Source organism: Bombus flavifrons, chromosome 16 (genome assembly GCF_040668555.2).
Source record: "Bombus flavifrons isolate JBK064 chromosome 16, iyBomFlav1_principal, whole genome shotgun sequence".
NCBI lineage: Eukaryota > Metazoa > Arthropoda > Insecta > Hymenoptera > Apidae > Bombus > Bombus flavifrons.
In genome coordinates, this window is record NC_138457.1 from 5,187,845 (window position 1) to 5,200,143 (window position 12,299).

General features: G+C 29.9%; 1 protein-coding gene across 1 annotated transcript; it reads right to left on the reverse strand.

Annotated features, from left to right (window-relative positions):
- Positions 1-8,851: 8,851 nt before the first annotated feature.
- LOC138187982 (uncharacterized) lies at positions 8,852-11,934 on the reverse strand. Its single transcript, XM_069129333.1, has 5 exons — positions 11,605-11,934; positions 10,725-11,105; positions 10,370-10,648; positions 9,806-10,299; positions 8,852-9,725 (listed from the first exon to the last, which is right to left on the reverse strand). The coding sequence occupies exons 1-5, from the start codon at positions 11,770-11,772 to the stop codon at positions 9,575-9,577; spliced, it is 1,473 nt and encodes a 490-aa protein (XP_068985434.1). The 5' UTR covers positions 11,773-11,934; the 3' UTR covers positions 8,852-9,574.
- Positions 11,935-12,299: the final 365 nt, after the last annotated feature.

Consider the following 12,299-nt stretch of genomic DNA (forward strand, 5'->3'; position numbering starts at 1 on the left):
ACGTAATACGTTTTAACGTTATACCATATAACGTATTACGTTATAATGTTACACCATACAACGTTATACTATATAACGTAATAAGTTATAACGTTATACCATGTAACGTTATACTATGTAACGTAATACGTTATAACATTATACCTTATAACGTTATACTATAAAACATATTACGTTATGACGTCGCACCATATAACGTATTACGGTATAACGTTATACCATATAACGTTATACCATATAACGTTATACCATATAACGTTATACCATATAAGGGTATGCCATGGAACGTAATACGTTATAACGTTATACCATATAACGTTATACTATATATCGTAATACGCTGTAACGTTATACCATATAACGTTATACTATATAACGTAATACGTTGTAACGTTATACCATATAACGTCATACTATATAACGTAATACGTTATAACGTTATACCATATAACGTATTACGTTATAAGGTTACACCATATAACGTATTACGTTGTAACGTTATACCATATAACGTAATACGTCATAGCGTTATACCATATAAAACGTTATACTATATAACGTAATACGTTATAACGTTATACCATATAACGTTATACTATATAACGTAATACATAATAACGTTATACCATATAACGTAATACGTTATAAAGTTATACCATATAACGTTATACAATATAATGTAATACGTTGTAACGTTACAACATATAACGTATTACGTTATAAGGTTACACCATATAACGTATTACGTTGTAACGTTATACCATATAACGTAATACGTCATAGCGTTATACCATATAAAACGTTATACTATATAACGTAATACGTTATAACGTTATACCATATAACGTTATACTATATAACGTAATACATAATAACGTTATACCATATAACGTAATACGTTATAAAGTTATACCATATAACGTTATACAATATAATGTAATACGTTGTAACGTTACAACATATAACGTATTACGTTATAACGTTATACCATATAACGTTATAATATATAACGTAATACGTTGTAACGTTATACCATATAACGTTATACTATATGACGTAATACGTTGTAACTTTATACCATATAACGTATTACGTTATGACGTTATACCATATAACGTCATACTATATAACGTAACATGTTATAACGTTATACCATATAACGTTATACCATATAACCTTATACTATATAACGTAATACGTTATAACGTTATACCATACAACGTAATGCATTGTAACGTTATACCATATACTGTATTACGTTATAACGTTATACTATATAACGTAATACGTTATAACGTTATACAATATAACGTTATACTATATAACATATTACGTTATGACGTTATACCATATAACGTATTACGTTATAACGTCATACCATATAACGTTATACTATATAACGTAATAAGTTATAACGTTATACCATGTAACGTTATACTATGTAACGTAATACGTTATAACGTTATACCTTATAACGTTATGCTATATAACATATTACGTTATGACGTCGCACCATATAACGTATTACGGTATAACGTTATACCATATAACGTTATACTATATAACGTAATACGTTATAACGTTATACCATATAACGTAATACGTTATAACGTTATACCATATAACGTATTACGTTATCACGTTATACCATATAACGTTATACTATATAACGTAATACGTTGTGACGTTATACCATATAACGTCATACTATATAACGTAAAACGTTTTAACGTTATACCATATAACGTATTACGTTATAACGTTATACCATATAACGTTATACTATATAACGTAATAAGTTATAACGTTATACCATGTAACGTTATACTATGTAACGTAATACGTTATAACGTTATACCTTATAACGTTATACTATATAACATATTACGTTATGACGACGCACCATATAACGTATTACGGTATAACGTTATACCATATAACGTTATACCATATAACGTTATACCATATAACGTTATACCATATAGCGTTATACCAGATAACGTTATACCATATAAGGGTATACCATGGAACGTAATACGTTATAACGTTATACCATATAACGTTATACTATATAACGTAATACGCTGTAACGTTATACCATATAACGTTATACTATATAACGTAATACGTTGTAACGTTATACCATATAACGTCATACTATATAACGTAATACGTTTTAACGTTATACCATATAACGTATTACGTTATAATGTTACACCATACAACGTTATACTATATAACGTAATACGTTGTAACGTTATACCATATAACGTTATACTATATAACGTAATACGTTATAACGTTATACAATATAACGTTATACTATATAACATATTACGTTATGACGTTATACCATATAACGTATTACGTTATAACGTTATACCATATAACGTCATACTATATAACGTAATACGTTTTAACGTTATACCATATAACGTATTACGTTATAACGTTATACCATATAACGTTATACTATATAACATATTACGTTATGACGTTATACCATATAACGTATTACGTTATAACGAAATACCACATAACGTCATACTATATAACGTATTACGTTATAACGTTATACCATATAACGTCATACTATATAACGTAACATGTTATAACGTTATACCATATAACGTATTACGTTATAACGTTATACCGTATAACGTAATACTTTATAACGTTATACCATATAACGTTATACCATATAACGTTATACTATATAACGTAATACGTTATAACGTTATACCATACAACGTAATGCATTGTAACGTTATACCATATACCGTATTACGTTATAACGTAATACCATATAACGTAATACGTTATAACGTTATACCATATAACGTATTACGTTATAAGGTTACACCATATAACGTATTACGTTGTAACGTTATACCATATAACGTAATACGTCATAGCGTTATACCATATAAAACGTTATACTATATAACGTAATACGTTATAACGTTATACCATATAACGTTATACTATATAACGTAATACATAATAACGTTATACCATATAACGTAATACGTTATAAAGTTATACCATATAACGTTATACAATATAATGTAATACGTTGTAACGTTACAACATATAACGTATTACGTTATAACGTTATACCATATAACGTTATAATATATAACGTAATACGTTGTAACGTTATACCATATAACGTTATACTATATGACGTAATACGTTGTAACTTTATACCATATAACGTATTACGTTATGACGTTATACCATATAACGTCATACTATATAACGTAACATGTTATAACGTTATACCATATAACGTTATACCATATAACGTTATACTATATAACGTAATACGTTATAACGTTATACCATACAACGTAATGCATTGTAACGTTATACCATATACCGTATTACGTTATAACGTTATACTATATAACGTAATACGTTATAACGTTATACAATATAACGTTATACTATATAACATATTACGTTATGGCGTTATACCATATAACGTATTACGTTATAACGTCATACCATATAACGTTATACCATATAAGGGTATACCATGGAGCGTAATACGTTATAACGTTATACCATATAACGTTATACTATATAACGTAATAGGTTGTAACGTTATACCATATAACGTTATACTATATAACGTAATACGTTATAATGTTACACCATATAACGTTATACTATATAACGTTATACGTTGTAACGTTATACCATATAACGTTATACTATATAACGTAATACGTTATAACGTTATACCATATAACGTTATACTATATAACATATTACGTTATGATGTTATACCATATAACGTATTACGTTATAACGTTATACCATATAACGTAATACCATATAACGTTATACCATATAACGGTATGCCATTGAACGTAATACGTTATAACGTTATACCATACAACGTACTACGTTATACGTTATATTGTTTATGGTTACTTTGTCATTCTGCAGATCTACATGCTGCGTCGCTCATGCAAGACCCCTACACAGTATGCACTTGCGTCACTGAGTTTCTTGATAGGTTTTCGACACTCATTAGGAGTGGTTTCATTTGTTCTACATTTGTAAGTACTAAGAACGCTATTTAATTTATTTAAATCAATAGGTATTGTATGGTATCAGCGATCGCTGTTGTGTATTATAGAATTTATTTCAAAATACAATAATTTAACAATATCATATAAGCTAACATAGTGTAATACCTTCTTATTATTGTCATATTTATTATTGACATTCGGTTAACCTATTTTAATTATTTTATAACCTCTTTTCACACTTATTAACTGATTTTGTCTCTTTCCTATTGAGACCGCTGCGTCGACGTTGAGTCACTAGCTTCCTTGATTTTTCAGTTTAATTTTCCATTGGCCAACTGTAAGTTTGTTGTCGAGCATCAATTATTGATTATTATCGTGTTTCTTTTAGTAAAACTTTTAATAGTATTATTTTCTTTTGTATATATCAAAGTGGTTGGGGTTAGTTTATCCATTTGTTCTGACTGACAATCGTATACTATATTCTACGGAGTGGATACGTAATTTGTTCCTGCGAAATTCATGCATGTTCACTTCCTTGTATGGTGATTGATTGTTCACAAGGTAACTTTCACTTCCACTGTTTTAATTATTTATTGATACGTTTTATATTCAAACAATAATTGGGGTACACATAATAATTTTCTTTTTTTTTTCTCTTTGGGTTCCCGCTGTCTGTATTATTCGACGAACAGTGTCACACTTGCTTTTAATTTAACCACAATATTGTTATAACATTTAGTAATATTGTATTCTGCATTGAGACAATTGAAATTAATTCATTCATTTGTTTCAGCTGGCTGCCATACATTGTGTTCCGCAAACAGGGATCCATAACCTATATTTGCACATGCACTTTCTTGTATGATGATTACTTGTTCACAAGGTAACTTTCACTTTCACTATTTTGATTATTCATTGAATTAACACGTTTTATATTCAAACAATAATTGGAGCACACATAATAATATTCTTTTTCCTTTTTAGGTTTCCACTATCTGTATTATTCGATGAACAGTGTCACACTTCCTTTTCTTCATTTTAGTTTTTATTTTGCGCCAAGACGCAAGTTTACTGACACCGATCCAATTATCCAATTGCTTGCCAATAGCATTCAAAATACAAATTTTTGAAAATGCCGTAGCTATATTAACCTAAAAATATTTTGGATATAGTATAGTGTGATACCATCTATATTTTCCAAGAGGAATCATAAGATTAGCACTCATGTTATCTATGTCAAATGCTAGATGTAATAACCAATGAAATATTTTTAATCCAATTATAATCCAATGGCTAGCGTACTTATTCGAGTTTTTATATATATCTTCAACTGGTGATTCCCAGTTTTCTCCCTTTTTATTTCTTTGAGCACGTTGAACTTGCATTTTTTCAGCTCGAAAATGTTTAGAATCTTTTTCCTTAGTTACCCTTTTTTCTTCTTTATTTACTTTATTCACAACACGTTGATTTTTCTCAACCTTTTCAGGATGAATAGTTTCACTGGAAGTGCTTATTATAATTAAATTATTATTTATTTGTATGGAACGTTTAGGAATATTTTTGGTAGATTTAGAATTATTTTTTGAATTTTTATTACAAACCTTTCTGCTTATAGATTCTGTTTTGCATTTAGGGATAGCTATATTTTTATTCTGTGTAGTCTGATCTTCCTTCCAATTTAATGACTTGGCTTTGAGTCCGGTACAGTTACTTTCTGGTGGTTTTATAAAAGTTTTTAAGTGAGATACACTCGCTATCTCTTTTTCTATTATGGTTGAAACATTCACGAAATTCGTGAAGCCTTGCTTTTGTATCTTTGCCAAGTCGAACGTGGAGAGGCACTTCGCACTTCCCAGCGGGTCCAATATCTCCGTGATATTGGGCAGTGGATAAGCGTTGCCTATCGTCTCGTCGTTCAATTTCCTAGTTTCTGCCTCTTCTGAAAGTTCTTTGGCATCAGTATTGTTTATCTTGTTTGGGAACTTGGAAAATTTTTCACTCACGATCCTGTCTGTGGTGTCGTGCGTCCTCTTACTATTTAAAATGACATTATCCCTTATCACAGCAACGGAATGGTGTTTGCATTGAAAAGTTGATTGATTCAAATGATCAACATCCCTCTTTTGATTTAGATCTCTATCGAGGTATTTACTTACGCATTTTTCTTCCCAGATTATTGCTCTTGCTCCTTTCCTGGCATCTTCCTTTATTCCCGGATTGTTTAGATGTTTCCGTGACGACGGTACAAATCTCCAGTCCTGGTGGTTGTTTCCGATGTAGTTACTATTGTATGGGGAATGAGCGTTGTTTCGGTTATAATTATTCGGAGGTGTCGGACGTTGGTATCGTATTCTATTGTTTGCTTGTTTTAATTCTCGTGTTGCTTTCACTGCTTGGCGGTACGCATCATCCAAGGATTGGTATCCTGCTATCTTTACTCGTAAATACACCTCGTTTGGGAGCCCCTTGACGAAAGCCTCCCTCGTGTCTCGATCTATTATATCTTGGAATACGGTGCCGTACTCGTATCTTTCCCCGTCCATTATCGTTAGTCTGAGATCTCTGACGCGATCCATATAATGTAGTATGTCTTCTCCTGGTCGTTGAAACACTGTTGCTAATTCACCTTTATACTGGTTAACTGTTTTTCCTGGACCGAACATATCCTTTAATTTGTTCCCGAAATCGTTTAAACTTATAAGTTGTGTGTCTTCTACGGCGAGAAATGCGTGTCCGCGAAGCTTATTCATTAATAATTTTACTAACTGAGATTCTTGATGCCTAGGAAGCATATTTCGTGCGCGCTCACATGCTCTTAAAAATTGAAATACTGAGGGTCGATGTCCATCGAATATTGGTACTGACTTGATTGCATCTTTTAACTTAATTGGTTGGAGATTATCTTCTGTCGGTATTGTCGTTTGGGGAGTCATCGGCGGCGATGCGGGTGACTCAGGTTTAACGTCAAGACCATGTTTTCGTCCAATGATTCTAATGTGGTTGCCATTAGTTTCGTAGGTATATTTTATCGATAACTGTAGCAACCCTTTGTGGAGAGTATCCCACCGCTGCCACCAAAAAAATTTTTTAATTAAATCTGTTACGTATTTAATTCGTTTGTCTTTATTTAATTTAATCCAATCTTAATTTTGATTCGTTTAATTTAATTTTTGTTTAATTTGAATTTAATCGGAAGGGAAAAATTGAAATGATATGATTGTATATAAAATATTGATTTAAGATTCCCGATTAATACGGTAATTGCTGCCACCAGAAACAGTCTAAGGACTGTTTCGATTAGAGAAATTTCTTCTATACTTATTTTTCGAAATACATATATATATATATATATATACACATTTGCTCTATATTTGTTAGTTCGCTAATGGGAATCGTTTAACAATTTTAGTTTCAGTGGTGTAATGTCGTTCATTTTATTTCTTTTATGTTTGTTAGGTTATATATATATATATATAGACATTTATATACATTTCGATATATATATAAATATTCGTATATATATATAATTTTCATATAGCATTTTGTCTGTTGAAGTATAGTTTCGTATATGTATTTTTATGTTTACTAGATTCGGTTAAATATATATATATATTTATTTATTTATGTTTCACAATATGATTTTAAGTTTATCCGAATGTTGATTAGTTTCGATAGTATAAAGTCATGTATTTCAAGTATGTTTGTTAAGTATATAGTTTGTTATGTATATGTGTATACATTTTTATTTTTATATATATTTTTATTTTATTTTATTATATATACGTTATTATATAATACGTTATAACGTTATACCATATAACGTATTAAGTTTTAACATTATGCCATATAACGTTATATCGTTATACTAGATAACGTAATACGTTATAATGTTATACCATATAACGTTATACTATATAACGTAATACGTTGTAACGTTATACTATATAACGTATTACGTTGTAACGTCATACCATATAACGTATTACGTTATAACGTTATACCATATAACGTATTACGTTCTAACGTTATACCATATAACGTAATACGTTGTAACGTTATACCATATAACGTATAACGTTATATCGTTATACTAGATAACGTAATACGTTATAATGTTATACCATATAACTTTATACTATATAACGTAATACGTTATAACGTTATACGGTACGGTGAATGTATATTGAAAATCATATTAGTGATCTTCAATAGATATGTTTCTGACAAAGTATATACTTGTATTGATATACGTACTTATGAAAATTACGTTATAAGTTATTTTACCTTACTCTATTCAGTGATATTAAAAAGTATGTTAAATGTCACAGCAATTAATCAATTTCCTCAAGTTACTTTATATATTGTACAATGTTTAAATTATCTTTGGAATGATAAATGATCTTATACACGTCTTTCTATAGAAATATATATTACATTGAATATCGTTATATTAAGCAATAAATTCTTGAAGAAGCATACGATCTTCATTTATAGTTACTGAAGCATAGAGTTAAGGAAATAACTGAATAAAATAAGAAAAATTATATTAAACATGAGCATTACTTCGGGATTTAAAAAACAAGAAAATATGTTAAATATCTTATTTATTCCTTGACCAAAAAATAACATTGTTCATACAGTATAATCGTTAAAATAAAAATCTTGCTCGCTATTTCATTGCTTTATTTATGTAAATACAAATTTTATTTTAAAAAACTAGTCATTGAAAATAAATTATCCAGTAATGAGTACTTTTTTCTCCGATGGTAATAAGATTTCAGACGCAACTAGTTCTTCAGTTGTATCTATTATTTTTATTTCATTTTTGCACGCATCTAATGTTAATATCTAACGTGGTTCATTATATTCTTTAAGTACGTATATAAGGCACGCCATAATGGTCACAGCTTAAAAATACAAAAAGATACAAAATTCCGGAAGTTACATAAATCTGAGTTGGTTGAATCAAATAGCTCAAACTTAACGCACACAATTAAAACACATTTATCTAAAACTCACATAAAAATATGCAATAGCACCTATGTAGTTATACTTTTAACAAATACACGTGTATATCTAATATTTTATTAAAAATTGAAAGTTTACAGTTATTAAACTACTTTTATAATATTTATAATGCAAATTTTCAATCATCACTATATAACATAGCACATTTTCATCTTAAATATTTTTGGAGCTTTGTATCTTTTATGCTAATATTATTGAGCATCAAAGTACTATTTAAAAATATACTACGTTAGGTTTTTGAAGTACTTCGATTTTAGTTTAAGTAACTGATTCATAAAAAATAAGTAATAAATTAAGAAACTTTCCTCCTCCTGTTATTGTACAGTTTATATACTATAGCACTTCGTACTTTGTAAATCGAATATGGTGTTTGCAATCTTACACATACAGCATAAGTACTTACACATTCAAGCAATACTATGCTTAATGATATATACATATATACAAATAATCTACTAAAATCCTGAATTAATTTTGTGCTATAATAGAATATCATATTGAGACTATTTATTTGATTCGTTGTAGGATGCCCTACCCGCCAATTCAAGTAAGTAACGATCAGGATGATCTTTCCAATCTTTAGCAGTTAGTTTAACGGTCCTCTGCTTTTCTGCTTCCTTCACTTGCCACTTTTTAATTTCCAATTGACGTTCCCTGTAAAATATTTCAAATTAATTTTTTTTATTGAAATCTATTCATCTTTATATAAGAGGAAAAACAAAAAAAAAAGATACCTTAATTTCATATCTCCACAACCCCAAACTTCTAAGCTAGCAATCGGATAAGGTGCACCTGCTATACTGACTGAATGGAATGATTCATCTATACTAATATACGGCGAGCGGGGATTACTTCCGAACCGTAATCCATGAGGATAACCTCTGATACCAGTATTCAAGTATAATACTTTAGCTCCTTTTTCAATAACCCTATATGAAGGAAACAATTCAATACCCATCGAATCTTCGTCGCCCCAATACAAATGACTTTCACGCCATTCTATCGCTGAACATATGCAGTATGTAGGACGCGAAGTATCTCCATCTGGATTAACAATCCGTATGAATAAAAGAGTGGGTCCTCTGTACCCTAATACATGGTAAAGAAATCGATTAGCTCCTGTTCCATGTTCTGAGCTATTGTACAATAATGTCCAGTGTCTAGGACACACATTGCCCATTCTTTTAGCTATGAGTGCATGAGTAACATCTTTTGGTGAATCATCTGTCTAAACATATATTCATCTTATTATTTTACAATTCAGTGAAGTATATATCGAATTTAAAATGAAAATATACCTGAAGATAACATTCGGGTAGTGTGCTTGATAATAACCACACGTAGCTCATAGGTAACAAAACTTGTGGAAAACATAAAGAATCTGGTTGCTCCAATATAGGTGTTGGTATCTCCAAATGTGGTTGTGGTTGTTCTTTGGATAAAAGAGCTTTACCATTTCTGTAAGCAGTTGTTAGTACATGTATTATATATCGATGAGGGCCATATATTAGACGTGGACAATGTTGCCAGATCCAGTTGCTCACATAACTCACAGACAAAGTATGTTTGCCATGAAACTGTAATACACATTCTATAGTTTTAGTTTCGTATAGGTTTTGGTTAATAATGCTAATAAATATTAAATTTACTAACACACGATGATACAGCTGAATCAATTATTTGACCTTTATAAATACAGGGAGAGGTTCCGCTACTATCCATAGCAATATTATAAGAAATGTTCAATAAAGCCTTCAATCCATCAGGATTTATGCTTCCATCTCCTTTTATATCAGAATACATCTTCACATAATTCTCTAATACAGTTTGATCACTCATTACAGAGAGGAACTTCTCTGCTTGTTGTTTGAAAGAATTGGCACTCAAGTGCGTAGTATTAACATTGGCAGCATGATGGAGATAATTGAATAATTTTTCACCTAATTCTGGATAATTGGGGAAGAGATAGCGTTGAAATATAGATATTGTTATCCCATTTATACGTTCCTGTTCGTGAGTTAAATGAGACAAAATCTGCAAAATGAACAATCTAACTAATACATGCTTTCTAAAATTAATTTTAATAAATATTAAATCTTAATAGATATTATTAATGCTGATAAATCTGCAAACTAGAAAGTAATAGTATCTTATTTTATTAACGTGGAAAGAAATGACAAACAGTTTTGTATTTATTCACATTTTTGGGAAAAGACCAGAGATGATCTAAATTAATTTTTGCAACGCAAAAATATTATTTACGAAAAACACATTATATCAGCAACATGACATCGTAGGTTATACGAATTATAAAGATTGTCAAAGGAAAAGTGGATCAAAAATAAATTAGTTAAGAAATAATTTGAATATTATTCGTGAACCATACAAATCAATTTGCGTTTTTAAAATGTGAAACAAATATTTGTGACGATTAATGATTTTCAAAAGACGATCGACATACTTCTGCGATATATCGAATATATCTGTGTTGTTCGATTTACGAAGAAATAGTAATTACAAATTGACTCTATACCTTCGCTAGACTTTCAATTGGAAAGAACTGCATGTGCGAATTACTTTCTAATTCGGTCCCTGAGGAACTTTTTGAAAGATTGTTTGCGTTTGCATTATCACCAACATGAACCACAGCATCAGCCTTCTTAGTGGATACATGTCCACCACGTGTTGCTTGATTACCCATTTCTACCAGTTTAATATTAAAGTATTAACAAATTCACTCTCTTATCTAAACATATCATCACTCACAACAACAAACATGCATACAACCATATGCAACTTTTTAGAATATTGTCACGAATGATACGAAAGCAAGTGTTGCATTCGCGACAAATCGAATCCCACCCGCCCCTCCAAATAATTTCCCTTTTAAGTATGTTCTATTAACTGTTCACTAGATTATGTTCGAAAATCGGATTGGTTAGTCAGAACTTAGGAAAGATAAAGCCGAATTTACACCTTTTCACTTTGGATGATTATAGCGAATTATTCATCGAAAAATAATATTTTCAGTTACGTTTTATCGTGAGGTGACCAGTCAACAAAGTAAAGCTTATTTTGAATGAATTGAATAAAGCCGAATTTACATCTTTTTCACGGTAAATGTGAATAATGAAAGCCGGAGTATTTATACCAGTTCACTGGTTGAATTCATTTCATTAGTTTGAAATATTCTTCAAATTTACTAAGTTGATCCTATAAATCTTGAAA